The sequence below is a fragment of the Vicugna pacos genome, chromosome 26 (assembly GCF_048564905.1).
Source record: "Vicugna pacos chromosome 26, VicPac4, whole genome shotgun sequence".
Classification (NCBI taxonomy): Eukaryota; Metazoa; Chordata; class Mammalia; order Artiodactyla; family Camelidae; genus Vicugna; species Vicugna pacos.
In genome coordinates this window covers 2704481-2726058 of record NC_133012.1, presented here as the reverse complement: position 1 = coordinate 2726058, position 21578 = coordinate 2704481, and the positions used below count along the sequence as shown (strand labels likewise).

General features: G+C 43.8%; 1 protein-coding gene across 8 annotated transcripts in view; it reads right to left on the bottom strand.

Annotated features, from left to right (window-relative positions):
* Positions 1 to 15895, bottom strand: part of INTS10 (integrator complex subunit 10) — a 32843-nt gene extending 16948 nt beyond the window's left edge. For 5 of the 8 annotated variants that reach the window (XM_072950140.1, XM_072950143.1, XM_072950142.1 and 2 more), the window contains exons 1-10: positions 15661 to 15894; positions 14842 to 14909; positions 13421 to 13524; positions 12572 to 12711; positions 10277 to 10358; positions 9646 to 9786; positions 9057 to 9228; positions 8417 to 8586; positions 7495 to 7628; positions 639 to 792 (exon numbers count right to left, since the gene is read on the bottom strand). In XM_072950140.1, the coding sequence (XP_072806241.1) occupies positions 639 to 792; positions 7495 to 7628; positions 8417 to 8586; positions 9057 to 9228; positions 9646 to 9786; positions 10277 to 10358; positions 12572 to 12711; positions 13421 to 13524; positions 14842 to 14909; positions 15661 to 15789 (1294 nt within the window). In that variant the 5' untranslated portion in view covers positions 15790 to 15894. Of the gene's footprint in view, positions 1 to 638; positions 793 to 7494; positions 7629 to 8416; positions 8587 to 9056; positions 9229 to 9645; positions 9787 to 10276; positions 10359 to 12571; positions 12712 to 13420; positions 13525 to 14841; positions 14910 to 15059; positions 15154 to 15660 lie in introns of all 8 variants that reach the window. The other 3 variants (XM_072950141.1, XM_072950144.1, XM_072950145.1) reach the window with 2 other exon arrangements.
* Between the last annotated feature and the right edge of the window lie 5683 nt (positions 15896 to 21578).

Below are 21578 nucleotides of genomic sequence, written 5' to 3'. Positions count from 1 at the left end.
GTAGAGGCAGGGTGACAGAAGCAGGCCAGGGACGAACACCCACTGGCCAAAGGGAAGTAACGGCCTTGATTCCCAAAATACAGAAAAACATGCTGGTCAGCAAAGCGCGAGTGATTTCTCAGTGCTGAAATGCACAATGGTGTCAGCTGCATACGGAGAAAACTCCCTTCAGGTTATGTCTACACTCAAACAGGCTTCCTGCAGTGTTTGGATGTTGGGCTTTTCAGGCAGTGGCGCTAACGCAGGCAGAAAGAGTGCCACCTTCTGTACCGTGAATTATGTGTGACTGGAGGAAAAACAAAACAGGGGGAAGGAACAGCTAAAAGCACAAAACAACCCCAGCAAGAAAAAAAAAGGCCAGCAATGTAAATTTTAAAAAACCAAAACCTCCCCCTCAAACTCCACCCCAACCCTGATTATAATATACCCTCCGCGTCGGAGCTAAGAGGTATGTGGTTATTTGGATGTTAATAACTGATGAGGTATCCTCGCGAAAAAGATTCCTATAAAGTGTGCGCACTACTGCAGTCAGTGTAATTAGCCTTAATGATGTGATATTTCAAGCATAATGAACCTTCTGGCGCGATGATTTCATATAAAACGTGGACCTGCACAAGGGGGCGGGCATAAGAGCTTACCCTTGTCAAGGAATTCTAGGGAATAGAGCAGCTCCCAGCTCTCTCGGGCCAGCTTAAAGCTCTCTAACACCTCGATCGAGTTAGCAAGCTCTGCCTTGTTGACAACAATGTGACGGTTCCTTCCTTTTGCTGGACAGTCTTCATCATCCGAACTCTGCTCAGGGAAAGGACCATGATTAACTCAAAATGATCAAAAGAGCCATGCACTTAAACACTACCATGTTTATTACTGCCAGTTCTCATTCGCATCTGAATTTTCTCTCAAAAGATACTACCATGAATATAATGAAAGTTTTTCTGAATTGAACAATTTAGCTGTAAAAATATAAAATTTTCATTCTTTCATTCTCACACACTCAATTTTTACTTTTAAAATCAAGTTTATGGTCTCCTGATGATAAATCCTAAGCTTATGTTGGCTTCAGAGTAAAGCTACGGAGTTAAAACTTCCAGTCACTTAAAAACATATCAACTCAAAGCCAAAAATGAGATTTTCACATTCAAGGATAGAGCTGAATTCAGTAGCACCTGCTTTATAGCTTACTTTTTTCCCCAATATGTGACATCATCTAATCTGCTTCCAACAAATAGTTTGTTGTGTAACAGAATTTAATGAAAGCCTGAGTCCTGTAAGAAATAATCTGGAGAAAAGAAGGTCACGTATCTTGTTTACGGCACGGAACTTCTCCCACAGCTGCCCAATGCAAGGTGCTCGGCCAGGAATTACATCTGCCTGCAGTTATCCATTAACGCCCTCTGTATTTTATAATAAAGATTCCTACTTTCCTGGCTCTTCATCTCAAGCAATACAAAGCCAAAAAGAAGGGAGGGCCTCAGAGGACGGCAACCACTGCAAATGCCACTGGGTATGGTCAGACTTTTTGCCAAAAGGAAGTAAAGGTGAAAACTCCACTTAACTTTATTTTGCTAAAAATTTCTTGAATCTTTTACTCCACCCAAGGTCATTTTTATTAATTCAATGACCCCAATTAAATCCTCCCTGCAGATTTATATCCCCCTAAGAGCATTTTAAAATACATACAAATATTTCAGCTAAAAGGTTCAATCCTCATAAACAAAATCGACAAACCTCTAGCCAGGCTCACCAAGAAGAAACGAGAGAGGACACAAATAAACAAAATAAGAAGTGAAAGAGGAGCAATTACACCTGACACCAGAGAAATACAAAAAAAAAAAAAAACATAAGAAAATACTATGAACAGTTATACGGCAACACAATGGACAATCTAGAAGAAATGGACAAGGTTCTAGAAATATACAGCCTGCCAAAACTGAATCAAGAAGAAATAGACAATTTGAACAGACCAAACACTAGAGGTGAAATAGAATCTATAATTAAAAAAGAAAAAAAAAAAAAACAAAAAAACTCATTGCAAACAAAAGTCTAGGACCAGATGGCTTCACTAGGGAATTCTACCAAACATACAAAGAAGAACTCATACTGATCCTTCTCAAACTCTTCCAAAACAGTGAAGAGGAGGGAATTCTCTCAAACTCATTCAGTGAAGTCACCATCATGATGATACCAAAACCAAAGACACTATCAAAACAGAAAATTACAGGTCAGTATCTTTGATGAACATAGATGCAAAAGTTCTCAACAAAACATTAGCAAACTGAATCCAGCACCACACAAAAAAGATTATTAAACCACACTCAAGGGGGATTCATTCCAGGGTCACAAGGATGGTTCAATATATGCAAATCAATCAATGTGATACATCACATCAACAAGAGAAAGGGCAAAAACCATATGATCATTTCAATAGATGCAAAAAAGCATTTGATAAAATTCAACATCCATTCATGATAAAAACTCTCACAAAGTGAGTACAGGAGGAACATACCTCAAGATAATAAAAGCCATTTACAACAAATCCACAGCCAATATTATACTCAATGTTGCTAAATTCTGGAATAAGATTAAGGATGCCCACTCTCACCACTTCTATTCAACACAGTATTTGAAATCCTAGCCACAGCAATCAGACAAGAAAAAACCAAGGTATCCAAAGTGGAAGAGAAGAAGTAAAAATGTCATTGTATGCAGAAGACGTGATACTCTATACAGAAACCCTAGAGACTCCACACAAAAACTATTAGAACTAATAAACGAACTCAGCAAGTTAGCAGCATACAAGACCAACATACGGAAATCTGTTGCATTTCTTTACACTAACAATGAAATATCAGAAAGAGTAAAAAAAAAAAAGTTTTCTAAAATCGCATCCAAAAAAACAAAAACAAAAACAAAAACCAAGGAATAAACCTAACCAAGGAGGTGAATGACCCACACACTGTGAACCATAAAACACTGGTAAGGGAAACTGGAGATGACACAAGAAATGGAAAGATATCCCCTGCTCTTGGACTGGAAGACTTAATAATGTTAAAATGGCCACAGTACCCAAAGCAATGTACAGATTTACTGTTATCCCTATCAAATCACCCAGGACATTTCAACAGAGCTGGAACAAATAATCCTAAAATCTATATGGGATCACGAAAGACCTAGAATTGCCAAAGCAATTCTGAAAAAAAAAAAAAGAACAAAGCTGGAGGCATAACCCTCGCATACTTCAGACAATACTACAGAGCTACATTAATCAAAACAGCATGGTATTGGCATGGAAATAGACACATGGATCAATGTAACAGAATGAAGAGCCCGGAAATAAACCAGACTTCTGGTCAATTAATCTCTGACAAAGGAGGCAGGAATATATAAAGGAGAAAAGACAGTCTGTTCAGCAAGTGGCACTGGAAAAGCCAGACAGCTGCATGTAAATCAATGAAATGAGAACACTCTCTCACACCACACACAAAAACAACTCAAAATGGCTTAAAGACTTAAACATAAGACATGACACCATAAAACTAGAAGAGAACATAGGCAAAACATTCTGACATAAATCACAGTAATAGTTTCTTAGATTAGTCTCCCAAGGCAAAAGAAATAAAAGCAAAAATATACAAATGGGACCTAATCAAACTTAAAAGCTTTCGCACAGCAAAGGAAACCATAAACAACACAAAGAGACAACCTACGGACTGGGAGAAAATACTTTGCAAACAATGCAACCAACAAGGGCTTAATTTCCACAATATACAAAGAGATCATATAACTCAACATCAAAAAGACAAACAATCCAATCAAAAAATGGGCAGGAGACCTAAATAGACATTTCTCCAAAGACATACAAATGGCCAACAGGCACATGAAAAGATGCTCAACATCATTAATCATTAGAGCAATGCAAATCAAAACTACAGTGAGGTATCACCAGTCAGAACGGCCATCATTGAAAAGTCTACAAATGATAAATGCTGGAGAGGGTGTGGAGAAAAGGGAACCCTCCTACACTGTTGGTGGGAATGTGGACTGGTGCATCCAATACAGAGAACAGTATGGCAGTTCCCTAAAAAACTAAAAAAAGAGTTACCATAAGATACAGCAATCCCACTCCTGGGCATATATCCAGAAAAGATGAAAACTAATTTGAAAAAAATATACATGCACCCAATGTTCAGAGCAGCCCTATTTACAAATAACCAAGACAAGGAAGCAACCTAAATGTCCATCAACAGATGACTGGATAAAGATGTGGTATGCATACACAATGAAATATTACTCAGCCAGAAAAAAGAACGAAATACTGCCATTTGCAGCAACATGGATGGACCCAAAGATTATCATACTAAGTGAAGTCAGAGAAAGACAAATATTATGAGATCACCTATATGTGGACTCTAAAAAATAACACAAATAGAACTTATTTACAAAATAGAAACAGACTCACCAACATAGAAAACAAACTTATGGTTACCAAAGGTGAAAGGGGAGGAAGAGGGATAAATTGGGAGTTTGAGATGAACAGATAAACACCACTAGGTACAAAACAGATGAACAATGATGTATTGTATAGCACAGGGAATTATATTCAGTATCTTGTAATAACCTGTAATGGAAAAGACTGAAGCTGTACCCCTGAAACTAACATGAAATTGTAAATCAACTATAGGTAAAAAAAAAAAAAAAAAAAAAAAAGGCCCATCAAGCTAGTTTCAGAGAATACAGGCACATCCTTCACACCACCTACCTTCTCCCAATTCCTTGACAGCCGGGACCCTCCCCCCAACCCCATTTAGCGTCACAGTCTCATTACCTGCCTCGGTAATGATACACACCCCGATCTGTGTCTCAGCCAAAACCCCCCACCTGTCAGGCATCCTTGTTCATCAGGGTCCTGCTCCCACCACACGTGCACCATCTAGTCAGACACAGTAACACTAATGGTGCGTTCACTGGTGTGGAAACTTAGGGAACACTTTCCTGCCTCAAAATGAGATCATGAGTTAACAGAAGGGGACTCAAAAATGGTGGGGACAGTGTAGAGTTCCAAACAGTTTGTAAAATGTAGAGAAATTGGCTCTGAAATACAAAAGAACATTCTGGGGCTCAGACGGGATGCTTTGAAGCCAGAGTCCTGACCCCAGGGACGGCACACGCGTGTGCGCACGTGGGAACGCACTGTCCACGGGAGAGGCTGCCCCCAGCTCTGGTCGCCTGGCCGGTCACGTGAGCAGGGCACGCAGGCCGGGTGGAGAAGCCTCCACTAGGGGCCAGCGTGATCAGAGACTGCAGCTGCTAAAGGGAAATCAGACATCTGGATTGTGATGAGAAAGCTCCCAAGTTCTAGAAGCTAGGTTACTAAAAACCAAACTATGAGAAATCGAGACCTGTCTGTGAGCTGAGCTCATGGGCCATCGGGTACGTCCCCGGCTGCAGCGGGACAAACAGACCTGGCTGGGCCTGCACCAGGTGGGGCCGACGGTGGGATGGAAACCCCAGAAAGGCCAGGAGGGCCAAAGCCTGAGAGCAGAGCCTGCGAGGTGACACGGGACAGGTGAGGAACGGAAGGTAGAACAGAAGAGCAGAAGGGGAACAGCCCTACCACAGCCTGGATCCAAACTCAGGAGCGAAGTGTGGGAATCCCTTGTTCACCAGAAGGTCACCAAAGCCCGCTGGGGCTCAGGCGCTGTATGGAGGCCCAGGTCAGAGGGCGGGAAGAGACAGACAATGTCCTCGGCCCCACGGAGCTTGTCGTCTGGCAAAGGGCCACAGACGGCACACCAAGCAACCAACAAAGTAAATGATTCACGGTGGAAAAAGACCGCTGAGGCTGCTGGGTAGAGAAGAGACCGTGGGGAGCAAGAGTGGGAGCTGAGAGACAGGTGACGACCCAGGTGACCCAGAGCAGAGGCTGGGGTGGCCGGACAGGGAGGAGGTGGTGGCGGCGCAGAGAAACAGATGGACGGGGCTACGTCATACACAATGAACGACCGGGGGACACAGCACTGCTCTTGGTTAAAGCTAGTAACACACTACTGATCACCTACGTGGTCTCACTGTGAAAGCACCCACCTTCAGAAACCAGAAGGGAGAGCCAGTGACAGGGACCCGGCCTGGGAGTGTCAGGAAAGAAGGAAAAAGCAGAGAGAAGGGAGCACCAAGAAAGCCCGGCTATTAGCACAGACATCTTGGCCTGTGGCTCATGGTTGGTTTCAAAGCGTGTATCAAACTCTGAAATTATTGGCAAACTTGTGCCTTTGACCATTCTCTTTTCAGCAGGGTTAATCCCCTTACACATGCTCAGAATGGCCACATCCTCCGGCTCCAGTTCATTTCACACCAGAGAGTCTGCAGAGACATCAGACTAAACCCACCCCTGGGCTGTCTCTCATCACCCCGGGGTCTAGTGAAATGTTATTCAAGGGCTGAGAAGCAGGAGAAGAGAGGGGACCAAAGTCAGGGAGATTCCTGGCTGCCCCCATTTCCACTAGAGCGGGGGTCAGCCCCCTACCACCCGCAGGCCAAACCCTGCTTTTGTAAATAAGGTGTGGCAGGGACACAGCCACGTTGCCTGTGTCCCACTGTCAAAGGCTATCTGTGCACTCTGGCAGCAGAGCTGAGCAGTGGTGAGGGAGACCGGGTCTGAGAGCCTGGGATGCTTACCCCGGGCCTTTCAGAGAGAAAGTTTGCCGACTGTGACCGAGGGCATCCTGGCCTTCACGTGACACAACGGGCCTTCGCTAAAGCTTTTCTTGAAACAATTCCTCTGCTTAAAAAGTTTGGAAACCTGGGTCGATCTCAGGATTGCCCCCTAATCAGACCAGAAGATGGATGGTCCCTCACTCTCTCTGGCTTCCTGCACCTTTGTGCAAACTGCCCCCTCTTGACAAAATCTCCCTCCCAATTTCAAAGGACAAGACCTGAAACTCCTGCAAGGCTGACACCAAGGACTCGTCTCCTTCACGGGACCTTTCCAACATCTCCCCTTGGGTGATGACGACTCCCTGCCCTGATGGTCAAGGCGCTCCCCATTCTGTGGCCTGTGCCCAGCACAGCACCCTGAGTGACGTGTCCAAGGTAGTTCATTTGGTTTTGCTTTTTAAATTTAATCGATGCCATTCAAACAGGTGTTAAGTAACTCCTATCAAGTTTCTCAGCCTTGCTACTGGCCTTTCGGGCTGGGTAGCCCTATTATGGGGGGCTGTGGCATCCCTGGTGTCACCTCTGGTCTCCACTCACCAGATACGAATAGTAACCCCTCCCCACTGAGTCACAACCATCAGAGACGTCCCTGGACACTGCCAAATGCCCCAGGGGGCAAAAGCATCTCTGGCTGAGAACCGCCACTTCATACAGTAATTATATCTTATAATTAAAAGATCTAAGCCTTTATCGGTTTAGTTCCAAGGCCATATTTTACAAAGATTCATTTCTGGCAACCCATACACACATAGTCTGTTCATAATTATATCTGAAAGTTACCATGGGTTTTTCTCTTCCCTCAGCTAGTTTCCTCTTTTTATGTATGTGTTTATTTCGATCAACTTCTACATCACCGTACACATTTGATACGTCCTCGAGAAGAACCAGTGGAACCTGGCTGGGGGCATTGGGACCTGCGGATGGACGGAAAACAGTAACACTGAAAAACGCAGCAAGGAAAAGAGTAGTTCGTATCAAGTAGATGTGTACTCAACTGTCACCTAAAAATCTGTCATTAGAAAATACGTTCGCTATGATCCCAATTAGGCACATAAATAAGAATACACATGTAGAATCTAAGAGTGCACGGATATACACCAAATTGCTAACAAAAGTTCTCTCTCAGCGGCGGACTACAAGTCAAAGTTTCTTCTTTGTGTTTGTTCTTGCATATCTACAGTTTTTTTTTTTTTACAATGATCATGAATCATAAAATTAGCCAAAAATGTGAGACTACGAAGTGACATGAACATTATGGTTACGAACTCCAAACAAATCTAAATATTGGAAAGACTATATAGGTAATACACAAAAATGAGTGCTGTGTTACACTGGAAATACTGCGGGTGGTTTCACCCTCTTATTTTTCTATTTTTCACATTTTTCTAGAATTTATATGCATATGTATTATTTTTAAAAATCTCGACTGCAAAGTGTTTGGAAATCTACTTCAATACTTTGCTACATCTGCTACTTTTTCAAAACAGAGGCATTCAATATCTGTATTGGTCTCACAGGACCACTACATCCTTTGATGTAGAAGTTTTTATGTACTGACATAAAAATCAACACCTAATAAAAGCGCAGGCATCACCCTGCGGCCACCTGGACCCAAGAACAGGGTTAAGGTAAGCATTCTCATCTTCCTCACCCTCCCCAGTGAGGCCAGTACTTTGGGAACCTCTAAAATTCTTAAACCAACCTTGGAATAGAGACGGCTGTATGCTGCTGACATACTGGAATGCGTTCTTAAAGAAGACCAGCATCGTGGAATAGACCACTTGGTTTTTGTATTTGGCATGAGCTTCGTTATCAAAGTTGTTCATGTATCTGCACAGATCCTTCATTCTATGCAAAATATCGCCATAGCTTCTGAAAGATGAAGGATGATCAAAGTTATTGGATTACTCTGGGCTGGTCGGCCAAGGGTCTAGACAAAGCAACAACAGAACCATCACACTGACCAAACGTGGCTCTAGGTATGTGAAATTATTCCTCATCGTCTGAGTGTGGATGCATATTCCCCTTCTGATTCAGAGTAGTGAGGAGGCTGAGATTTTTAGGATGTTTAGGGACAAACATGCCAAGCAGTCTCTCTTCCCTCCTAATGCCAAGGAGTGCTTCACACTTAACATCAGCTTAATAGTTCACTCTTCCAAGGGGAATTTTTTAATAAAGTGAAAAACCATACTCTTCTGCATAAATACCAACTGCCACAGAATTTGCCAAGAGGGAGGTGCACCTACACAACACGCTCTTAGAAAAGTGTTTTTGTTTTTCAAAAATTACGCTATCAAAAGATTTGTTACCCAATCCTAGAAATGAGCAATTTTTTTTTTTACCGTCTTCCTTTATCCATCTGCCATTCACATCTCATTCCAACAACATTCAAAATCTTAAACAGCCTCTCCCAAGGGTCCACAATCTGGGACGATTTTTCTGTCAGCCCTTCTATTATGTACTTCTGAGAGCTGCGCTTGCTAGGCGACATTAAATCAGATGTTTCTTGGGCACCTGAAATGTGAGAAAAAAGAAGCCTACGATTAACATTCCTACTTACTAGCTACGCTGTATTTAATCGAGAAAAAAACCATCTGACTCTCCATTCAAAAGGCGAGAGCACAGAATTGAAACACGTCATGTGTTTTGTTCAAAGACCCACAACTGGCCGCTGGTACAGAAAGAAGTGACTTCTGTGCCGTGGAACATGGTTGAAGCTACTCTCACAGATCAGCGGGTGGACTGTTCCAACTGAGGGGTAAAATTGGTTCCAGGAAAGTCTCATCTCTTAACTGTAGTGTTTTTGTCATAGGAATCGTCTTTTAGAAAGATTAGTATGCACCCGGAGGAGAATAATCAGAATGCTGACAGATTTCTAAGCTTGAAGCTTTATAAAATGAAAAATGAAAGAAATTGCAGATTCCCGCTCACCTTGATGCTGATTCTCTGTCTGAGTAGACCTAGTGACATAGTTGATATAAAACTCAGCTGCTTTGTTCAAGTACTTATACAATAAATTGGCCGGCAACCGAACATCATGGTTGTTAATTATTAGAGGAAGGACATCACAAACTGTTGAAGAGGAAAAATGAGCAAAAACCAATTAAGTTGCTTCTGTACTCTAGGGTTCTGGCAAAAACAAAATTCATTTTAAAGTTCACTTAATAGGTCTCTAAAATACATAAGGGGAAAAAAACCCTTACGGCACATTTATTTTAAAACTGCTGAGCAGAGGGACACCAGTGGACGGAGTCAGCAAGAAAACACACAGGCAGACTCTACATGATGGGTGGTGTCTGGGTGGTAATGCACATGTCTTATCTATTACTATGCTTCGTACTGAAATATGTGGTTACACAGTCTTTCACGGGTATCAACCATTACATAACAAGAATTTAGAAACTGGTTAAAATGCTTTCTGGACTGAAAAAGTAAACAAAAACTTAAGTTCCATAACATGAAAAGTTCCTCTGCTTTCCCAATGACCTTATTTTTTGAATGATACTTACCCCAGCATATTCTACTTATATAAGGAATTAATACAAAATGTAATTTTTCTTACCAAACAACTTTCTAAAGCAGTTAACAGGAGATTCTTGTTCTTCAATTGTTTCAGCCTCTAACAGTGCTTCCCCAAGGCCAACCTGTTTCAAAGCACAATCAATCATTTCAATGTGTTACAGTTTCAGGTGCCAGACTAACATGAAGAAAGTTTATTTCATTTACCACATAGTCTGTAATTATTCAAACTTCCCCAAGACACACATAATCTCACTTTAAAGGCTAAAATACAAAAGAATGCATCAGCTATACACCCTGGACGGGAACCCCACGTTCACCTGACCACAGACTAGTTGGTCTGGGATATTCTTCTCTGAACTCGTACAATTAAAACACTAACAGAACGTCTAAGAGACTTAAAGGAAGCACTGGAACTAGTCAGAATAACACAGACATCGAGATGTTTCTAAGAAACGTGGAAACAAACTGTAGTCTCTACATCAAGATGTATTCTGTAGGGGAGGGTATAGCTCAGGGGTACAGCACGTGCCTAGCATGCACAAGGTCCCGGGTTCAATCCCCAGTGCCTCCACCAAAAGTGATAAATAGATAAACCTAATTACCTACCCCCTGCAAAATTTAAAAATTTATAAACCTAATTACCTATCCCCCAAAAATTAAAAAAAAAAATTTTTAAAAAGTTCACTGGTAGAGTTCATGCCTAGAATGCACAAGGTCCTAGGTTCAATCCCCCATACCTCCATTAAAAATAAATAAATAAACCTAATTACCTCTTCCCCCCCAAAAAATTAAAAAAAAAATGTATTATGTAGGCAAAACTTAGTACTTTCAAGAGTTGCCAGGAGTAGCCAGTCAGACAGCCTGGACAATGCTGGACAGAGCCATTTGAGTCTCAAGGCCACTTCTCCATCACTAATGTCCTAGCACCATAGAAAGTTGGCTTATGAAAATCCCCCGAGCCATCCGTGTTATCTTCCTTGCAATCACTTGGGGCTGCGTGGGTGAGGGGAGGGGGAATGAGGTGAAAGATGACATGAGACCAAAAGTGAAAAGTCAGACTAATGATCAGTGTGTCCCAGGCTGACTAGTGTCTTCCCCCAAATTCATGTCCATTCAGAACCTCAGAATGTGACTTTATATATTTTTATCTTATAAAAAAAGGTCTTCATAGATGCAATTAGTTGGGATGAAGTCATACTGGGTCCATCCAATGACTGGTACCCGTATAAAGTCATGTAAAGACACAGGGACACAGACACACGAAGAAGGCCATGTCACAGCAGAGGCAGAAATGCAGTGATGAAACCACAGGCAACAAATGACAAGGACTGCTGGTGAGGAGCCACGAGAGGTACCTGGAGCAGTCTTCCCTGGAGCCTCCCCAGGGAGCACGGCCCTCGCCACACCTTGCTGTTGGACTTCTAGCTTCCAGCACTGGGACAGAATAAACTTTGGCTGTTTTAAGGCACCTAGTTTCTGGTACTTTGTTATAGAAGCTAAAATCCAGAGGTACAGGGAAGGTTAACTGGGGCCAGCAGCCAGAAAAGCAGCGAGGGAAGGGATCAGCAAGAGTCTGAATTAGGAGAGTTAAGGATGTGACTCCCACCTCTCCCATTGGCTGGCTATGGGAAGTTACCAACACATTTAAGACTCCGTTTCATCATCTCTGAAGTCACATACTCTCTATCTTAAGGGATCTGAGGAGCACAGGACATACCTAACACTTACCAATGCCGGCCAGTAGCTCTCAATATCGTCAGAGATGTGAGGAGAGGGCAGAGTAGACGGAAGACAGTGTCCACAGCACAAGCATGTGAAAAACGTGCCCGGTAAGACTACAAACTAAGGCTCTCCTTTCAATTCAAACACATTGTGGAACACCGTGGAACAGATTACTTTCTTAAACCTCATGGTATTTTACCAGTCGCAGATAAACAGCACTGTCAAAGCCCGGTGCTGTCTCCTTACACTGGTAAGATGACTTCTACTGGAGATTCAGAAAGTTTGGTAACAATGACACCCTTTTAGCTTTACTGACAAAGACTCCTTGGTTTGATCTTATCCAGTGCTTCTCAGAAGTTCTGCTTTACAGTAATACACACGATAGCTTCTTAAATATACTTGTGAGTCCACCGATCAATTGCAATTTTTTTTGGCGGGGAGAGGTCATTAGGTCTATTCATTTATTATTCATTTTTCGTTTTTTATTTTAATGGAGGTACTGGGGATTGAACCCAGGACCTCGTGCGTGCTAGGCATGCGCTCTACCATTTGACCTATATCATCCCCCACGATGGTACTTCTTTTTAAGAAAAAGGAAAGGATCAAATCTTACCCCGTGTTGCACCACCGTTTCAGGGAAGCGTCTCAAAAGTAGAAGCAACATTTCTGATCGTTCCAAAGTGTTGAAGCATTGTTCTGTAACCTTTAGTAACATTTCACACTGGACCCGGCCAGGAAGAGTTTCAAATAAACCTGGAGACAACATATCTCACTTTAAAAAGTTTCTCACAAAGAAAACACAGAAGTGCAAGTGCAAGTAAGGCGTTACACGCACAGAACACTATACACCAAGGGAAGAATCACTATTGTTGGGTTTCTCCTACAACCTGGAAGGCTTTGGGTCAGGCAGTATTGGGCAAACGAGGTTTGCGGAATGACCAGAAAATTATTTAGAGGCCTTACTGGATCCAGAAGAGAAGAACGGTGTGTGGGAAGGGTCACAATGGTGCTTGTTGCTGGCTGATATAAAAAGCACACACTTAAGTTGAAATAACCTAAATAATCTACTTTCTTTTTTATGCAGAATCTGAAATCTTGGATTGGCTACAGCAACCAACACAGAGTGAAGGTTAATGGGAAAGGTCATAAATTACTGCAAGTTTCTCTCCTGTTTTGTGGAGATCTACAGAAGCTTTCTGATTACTGTAGAACTTGTTGAAAAATGTATTCAGTTTCCAAGGCTAACTTTGTATCCATATCCTTTAAAGGAAGCTTAAAGGGCTCTAAGCAAATGCTCAAGGGACCAAGCGACGTCATTTGTACAGGCTTCAGTTGCCAAGAACAAAACCTACACATGGGCACCGATACCACAGACATGACTTTTCTGTGAAATTACTACACTGAACTTGGTAAGCCAGAAATAATTAATTTATACACTGTTAAGTTCCCACTTCATTCTTACTTCTTAAAAACTGGGTTTGTTTATCCTGTGAGTCGTTTCTTAATGCTGATGTAATAATGCTGATTTCTCTCCACACCACCGGCTGATCTGGGAAATTCACAAACCTATTTTTAAAAAAGTGTCAGAGTCAATATAGTATCCAAAAAAGAACATAAAACATTAGCATTGGAGAAAAGCACTTTTTACTTTATTACAAGGGGATACATAGATGTGCCAAAACAAACCAAAACAAAGATATAAAAATAAAAACTAAGAAAGTCTTTAGAGGCTTTTTTATAAGTGAAAAGACAAGTGACCATAATATGTAAACCACTCCTAAATAGCAACAAGAAAACACACACACACATCCTCCCACACAAAAGGAAAAACTGGAAAAGGCAAATCACAGGAAAAATATACAAAAAGTCAAACAAAACATTTGAGAAGATACTCAGCCTTATTAGTAATACAACACAAATTTCTAAAAATAGCAAGACACCATTTCCTCCTATCAGGCAAAAGGTACCATCTGACAGAAAGCCTGATAATATCCAATGCTGCCGAAGGTGTCGGAAAACAAGCACTCTTACACATCATCAGTGGAGATGCCAACTGGCACGGTATTTTTTGGAGAGTATTTGACAGTGTATCAAAATTTTAAATGTGCATATCCTCTGAAGAGGAAAATCTATGTCTAAGAACCTATTCTACAGAAAGACACCAAAATGTGAGTACAAAATTGCTTACTGACATTCCGAATATAATTTCAAATAACTAGAAACTAAATATCCACCAATAAAAGAGCGGCTATGAAATGCCATGCAGGTACAGGGAACCATATTCAGTATCTTGTAGTAACCTCTAATGAAAAAGAATAGGAAAACAGATATATGTATGTATATGTATGACTGAAACTTTATGATGTACACCAGAAATTGACACATTGTAACTGACTATACTACAAAAAAAGAAGAAATGCTATGCAGTCATGAAAAAGACTGAAGTAAATTCCCTCCACCCTGACATGGAAAAGGGTCCATCCTCAAGGCGGGTGATGTAAGTAGTATGCCATAACCCCTCCCCACAAAACCACTGAGATGTATCAGGTATATATGTATACAATACACACAGAACTTAACTCCGGTTCAGTTTAGGAACGCCTTTCACTTACTGTTCTCTGTATTTCACTTATTGTTTGAACTGCGAAGAGCCGGTCTTATTTTCCAAAATAAAGTATTGGACAGAACAGTTTTAACGAGAATAAAACCTAAGAAGACTTCTCTCGAGAAAGCATGTCAGCAATTAAGGGAAGGTCTAGACTCATGACTACGGACGCTTTAGGTACCAAACCTGCAGATGAACTTGAAGATCTTCCCCCAACTCCCGCTTCCACAGACAGGCACAAAACCTCGTGAGAGACCCAGGCCAGCGTCCCCACTCACATGTCGTAGAGCAGTCTCCCGGCGGTGGCCGTCCGCTCCGCATTGCGCTCGATGCTGTACATCTCATACTGCGACAGGGACCAGACGCAGGGGTCAGGTCCTCGGGCCCGGGCTGGGCTGGTCCTGCCCACCCCACTCCCACCCCGCCTGGGAGGTCCTGAGAGTCCGGCATCACTAGGTGACACGGGGCTCAGAAGAGGGGCCCTGGGCTCACGTACCACCCCTCGGTTGCCAGGATTGGTGGAGTTAGGGCTGGAAAGTAGCAGGTGCCGAACGGATGGCGGTCCTTATTATCAGGATTATTGGCTACAGCTGACATGTAACCGTGTGTCGGTTTGAGCGATTCGCGTTACTGATACACTTACATTCTGTGCTGACTGCCCAAAGTAGGGCATTTACCCCGTACAGAGCCACAGCACAGCGCTGCCGTCTCCGTCCACCCCACTGTGCACGGGCTCTCCACGGCTCATTCATTCACCCGGGTCTCGTGGGAACCTCCAGCACCACCCCTCCCACCCCCACACCTCCGCCTCTCCCACCCCCCGCGCCTCCCACTCCCCGACCCCCGCCTCTCCCACCCTCCGCCCCCAAGGCGGCCCCCCGGGCCCAGGAGCCAGCGGGCGGCCCTTCCCCGCGGCCCGAGGCGTCGTCCAGGCCACAGAGAGCGTACCGCTCCCCTCGTCCCTACCGGCCCCGGCCCGGAGGGGGCCCCGGCGTCTCCGGTGCCGGCCTCGCGCGGGAGGCGGCGGGGACGGCCCGGGCGGGAGGCGGGAGAAGCCGGAAGGCGCGCTCCCACCTGCGCGCCCCGCCGGGCCTCACCTGGATGTTGAAGTCGGCGGGGTAGAGGCTGCGGGCCGTGATCAGCCAGGCCTTGGCGGCCCACAGGTCCTGCTGCACCAGCTCCCGGGCTCGCTGCACCAGGAACTCGCAGTCGCCCTGGGCCGACATGACCCGGGTGGCGTCGGGCGGCCTGAGGCGGCGGGACCTGGCGGCCAGGAGACGCCGCCGCCGCCGCCGCCGCCGCGGACGCTACTGCGCATGTCTGGGGTCGCGCGGACGCCGCACGCTGGATCCGGAAGAGCTTCCGGGTTTAGTGAGCCGCCTCCTGGGGTCGGCTCTCCGCCTCCGCCAGGCCCCTTCCTCCTTGGAGGAGCTGGAGTGTTCGTCCCGCCTCCTCCAGGTCGCCTCCAAGACGTGGAGAAACGGATTCTCACTCCCGCGGGCCCGGGGTGGGTGACCCTGGTGCAGCCACGGAGCATGCGCGAGCCCGGTGCTGGCGGCGAGGGGACGCGGATGGCTTAGTCCAGGATCAGACGGGTCCGGGGCGTCCTCAGGCTTGGAGCCGGGACCCGGCTGGGAAGAAGCTGGGGAAGAGTGGGCACAGGGCGGCGGGAGAGGCCCCTCGGCCCCCGGGGCATCGCCGGATTCGGTGCACCGATTTCTGTCCGGTGGTAACGCCGGGCTGGGGCCTTGCACCCTCAGTTACGGCCTCACCTCATGTTTGTTGCGCCTTTATTCCCTGGTTTCTCCAACATTTATTGAGCAGTTGCAGTACTGGTACTTGGCAAGTGCTTTGCTGCGTGCTGGGGAGCTGCAGAGACGATTCTCCTGTTCCGGCATGGGCTCTACAGAGTTAGGGACCAGTGACCTACAGAAAACAGCTGTTTTAACGATCTCCAGCCGGAATCAGTGTCATTTTTACCAAATGAAAACAAAAATAATCTTGCTCTGGTGAAGGGGGGCCGCGCCGAAGGAAGCAGTATTTATTTGCCTAATAGGAAAAGTGTGCCAAAATGTGGGTTCTGAATAGTTAATTGGCGTTTTCAATCCAAGGTCTATATACAGAAATTTTAGCAAGTTGTAGTACTTCTGATATCTTCTATTTTATACCAACAGATTAGGTATTCAAAGCTGATTTGTTTGTTTAAAAAAATAGAAATTACTATATACTTTTATACATGAAAAATTGTTGACTGTATTAAATAAGTATGAATATATACAATACTGTTGTGGACAAAGAATGTCGCCTGCCATTCCAGTAAATAACGAATTTTGCCCGCCATCAAGCCATAATAAGAAATTACCAAAACAAAAAAAAAAGTCTCCAGCTAAATATTTGCCCAGGTATCATACTGGCATCTTAAAGTACAGAAGGGAGGTACCACATTAAGCGAATTTACATCTTTCAGCCTCCTTGTCCTGATCTTGAAGTCTTACTGCAAATCTGGATACCTGGTTCACGTTTTCTGTGACATCTTCTAAGTCTCGTTAGCTGCCTAGCATCCAGCATCCAGCTCAAGCTTCTGTATTCAGTTCAATGATTTGTATTAAACTCGATATTGACTTCCACTTCGATATCTCAAGACCCATAAACACAATCTCTTGACTTTCCTGCCCTCAACTCCCTCCTTGGTTCTTTTCAGCGATTTCTTTGATTCTTTTCTCCCTGATTCTAGCTCGACAGACCTTGACATCTACATTTCCCTCCTCAGCTTGCTTCTTTCCTACTCAGGCTAAAGCCTGCTTGGACACTCAGCATGGTCAACATCTTTGCTTATCCTACCACTATATCTACTCTTCAAATTCACAACCCTGGATCCAGCCTGTGGTGCATCTTCCTGGATGTTGTGACTGGCTGGAAACAGATAGAACAAACATATTCAGTGAACACTGAGGAGGCTGCGTTCTGTTGGAGAATGGCCCACAAATGTGTAGACTGATGCAGCAATAAATTTCTGGTTTTTGTATCAGTCTGGGCTCTCAATGACTCCACCTCCCATTCTTTCAGTCAGTAACTCGATCTACAAACTGATGGGAGTCTGGAAATTGGGTACTCTCCATTAGTCATTCAACTGGGATTTCTGCTTACCTGTCTTACTGTCTTACACTTTCTCTGATTTTATAGATTAAGCCATACAGTGGTGGAGGATTGGCCATCTGTTTTATTTCTGGGGACTTTATTTTTATTTTGGAGGGCGAGGTGATTAGATTGATTGATTGACTGATTCTCTGGGAAGGTACTGGGGATTGAACCCAGGACCTTGTGCGTGCTAAGCATGCACTCTACCACTTGAGCTATACCCTCCCCACTATTTGCAGGAACTTTATGAATCAATTAGCCACTGCCACAGACCCTGAGAGCCAGAATTCTCTGAAGGCCACACAGTCCCTGTGATCATTTATGCTAATTCTGCTTACTTTGCTGGTCAAGGGCTGTCACCTGACCTCTGTCACACCAGGAGCCCATTATTCCTGTTGAAAGCAGGACACCCAAATTCTGGCAGCATCTCCCACCTGCATCTCTGGTCCACAGAGGGCAGTCAGCACAGCGATTTTTATGGAGGCTGGGACTCCCTTGAGTAATGCATTTTTGGGCCTCCTGGGTTGTGCACTAGGAGTTGTGAGCAGACGCCACATAATCAGGTAACTCCAACATTCTCCTCTCCGTAAGACATCATATTCTGTTCTCTAACACATGCTAGGAAAATTCCAGCATCTCTATCTAGGCCATCTGTGAACCAGGCTTCAATCAGCCATAGAAGCAAACTCTTAAAAGAGCCATTTGGTACCTAATAGCCACTTCAGGACCAACGCAAAAGAGGAATCTGCAGTCATTGTAACAGAATCGAAAGAATTCAACATGTCTGTGGTGGTGGGAGATGCTGTCTGTAGCCTCCGCCAAGGCCTATTGAAGCAAAACAGGGCTGTTTGACAAGCAGTTCCTAGATTGCTAAATTTGGTCCTCTTTGATTTTATAATTTGTCCTATTATTACTGCCCTATTGTTCATTGTAAAGATCTTGTGGCTGTGAGTTGACAGAATCCTGCAATTCCTTTGGAATATATGTTTTCTCTTCCTGGAGTGGGTTTTGTAATTCATTTCTTTAGACCATAGAGTAATTTCTTTTCCTTTGGGGGAAAAAAATGTTTTACTTGGAAATAATTTCAAACTTACAGATAAGTGACCAAAATTAAAAATAGTATAAAAATTATCAATATACCTTTCAGGGGTTAAACTGTGTCCCCCCAAAACAGATTCTTATTTTTGTGAGAGAGGCTTGTTTTGTTTTTAGGGTTCTGAATACGCTGACTGAACATTAGAGAAACTTTGGGAAGATTCTGGAAACACTGTGTTTGTGGTGTTCTGAATCTTGTAGTTGAATTTTCATTACAATCTGATGAGTCACGTCAAGTCTATCCATCATAGGCTAGTAGGTTCTTGCTACAATTATTGCCTAAAAATTATCTCCGTTAAAGTGATGGAAACTGGCAACCATTTTATTTTGCTCACCAAAGTGTGAGTCAGAAATTCAAGACGTTTCTGGCTTAGAAGCTCTCCCTTGGGACCTCTCATGTGACTGTAATCAGAGGTTGGCGGAAGCTGCTGTCACCTGAAGACGCAACTGGGCTCGATGTCCCAGACGATCGAGTCTCAGGGTGGTATTTAATGCTGTCTGTGAGCTGGTCATTCAGCCACAGCTGGTGACCGATGGCCTGCATGGGACCTCTCAGGATGGCGGTTTTACGACAGTTGGATTTCTTGCATGGTGGCTGACTTCCTCCAGACGGAGAATTCCAAGAGAAGTAGGTGTCAGCTACATGGGATTTGATGGCTCAGCCTCGGAAGTCTTATGGCATCACTTCTGCCACACTCTATTTGTGGAAGCAGTTATAAGCCTGAGAAGACACGGGAGAGAGGGACAGAGACCCTAACGCTTGATGAGAAGACGGTCAAAGACCAAAACAGATATGTTGAAGTCTTAGCCCCAGTACCACAGAATGTAACTTTATTTCAAGATAGGGTCTTTATAAAGACAATGAAGTCTTCCACTTAAGGTCAGTAGCTTGGGCCCTAATCCAACATGCTTGGTGTCCCAGTGCAGTGGGGAGGTGTGGACGCAGAGGCGCACACACAGCGAGCACACCACGTGAACATGAAGGCAGAGGTGGGCTGAAGTGTCTACAAGTCAAGAAACACAGTTGCATTCTGATTTGAACCAGTGCCTTGAGCTGAAAGTTCAAGAAACCAAGTTTACCTTTTTCAGAGCTGCCAATCTACTTGCTATTGTGACAGTCATCAAGTGGTTTTTCAAGTCTTTCCCCTCTATACTCCATCCCGTGCCATGGCGGGCCTTACTTTGAGTGCTCCTGATGCCAGGGCGTGCTCTGGGTTTCCAGGGTTCCATGTCCCTCTGGTAGAGCACGTGTGGGAACCCCAGAATTCCATCCTGACAGTCTATTTTCTGAAATTACTCTTTAGACCATTTACTCTCTTGGGCAGGGTCCCAAGAGAAAGAAAACACACTCAAATGGATTTCTGAAAGGTCTAATTGAAAGGGTTATTTACAGCAGCATGGACAGAGTTTAAGAGAACCCTCAGGGGATGTTGAGGGACACAGGAACTGGTTGGGGTTCATTGATTTTCCCTTCCATGGAGTTCTGTTTGATTAACTTCGGAATTTTGATGAAAATTTCTTCAAATAGTATTTCCACATCATTTTCCATCTCCTTCCTTCTGAAACTCTAACTACACATGTTAGACGGAGGACACTGTCCCACAGGTCATTGAGATTTTATTCTTTTTCTCCCTTCTAATATTTGACTCTTTGTGTTTTAGTTTAATGATTTATTTTGAGCTGTCTTCAAGTTTATTAATCCTCTCTTCTGTTGTGTTTGGCCTTCAGTTAATTTCGTCCAGTGAATGTCTGATTCCAGTTCTTGGCTTTTTTTTTTCTTCAGTTTTAGAGTTTCCATTTGGAAATTATATATATAAATTTTTATAACTCTCCTAAAAATTCCTTTTCATTTTTTCCGTTATCTCCATCCTTAATTCCAGACTCTTTTACATGTTATTATTTTTGTGTTTGAAGCATCTGTGTTGTATGTTTCCATTGACAGTTTCTACTTTTTACTCTAGGTCACATTTTTCTTTCTTTGCATTTCTAGTGATTTTTGACTGCATGGTGGACACTTAATGATTGGTTTTAGGGGTTCTGGATTGTTTCATTTCCTTCAAAAGAGGTTTGAATTTTATTTTCCTAGAGATCTAAATGAAGGTGGACCACTTCGATCTTATTAAGGCTTAGTTCTTAGCGTTTTAAAGGTTGATCTATTTCAATTTTGCTCTCCATTCCAGGGCAAGATCTTGACTATCATGAAGTGGGCATTCTGGTGTCTAAACTGGAAGGCAAGGACATTGACCAGCATCTCTTCCTTCTGGTTGGGTCAGTGTCGCCCCAGCACTGTGAAATCCCTTATAGTCCTTCTCAGCTTTCAGTCCCTCAGTAGTGTTTCTCTGCGAGGCTTTTCAGAGCCTCATCCTTCATATACATAGCTTCGCATCAGTAAAAGGATGCCAGGGGAACCTCAGTGCAGATTTTTGGGATTCTTTCTCTGTAGCTCCTTCCTTTTGGATAACTGCTCCCCACATTTCATCTGCCTTAGCAGCTCTGAATTCCAATCTGTTTTGTTATTGTTTTGTTGTTGTTGTCTCCCAGTGAGATTGCTTCCTGCTTGGCTTCCATTTTCCTGCACTAATTTTTGAAAAATAACCCCAGAGAAGAAGTCTAGTGGATCTGGAGTTCACCTATAGGGTGTTCCCTTTCTTCAAACCCACAGCCCTGTGCTATATTCTGCCCAGTGCCTAGAGACAGTTCTTTTATATGTTTTCTAGTTTTTTAGTTGTTTAAAGTGGGAATATAAATGCAATTTGAACTATTCCATCAAGGCCAGAACCCG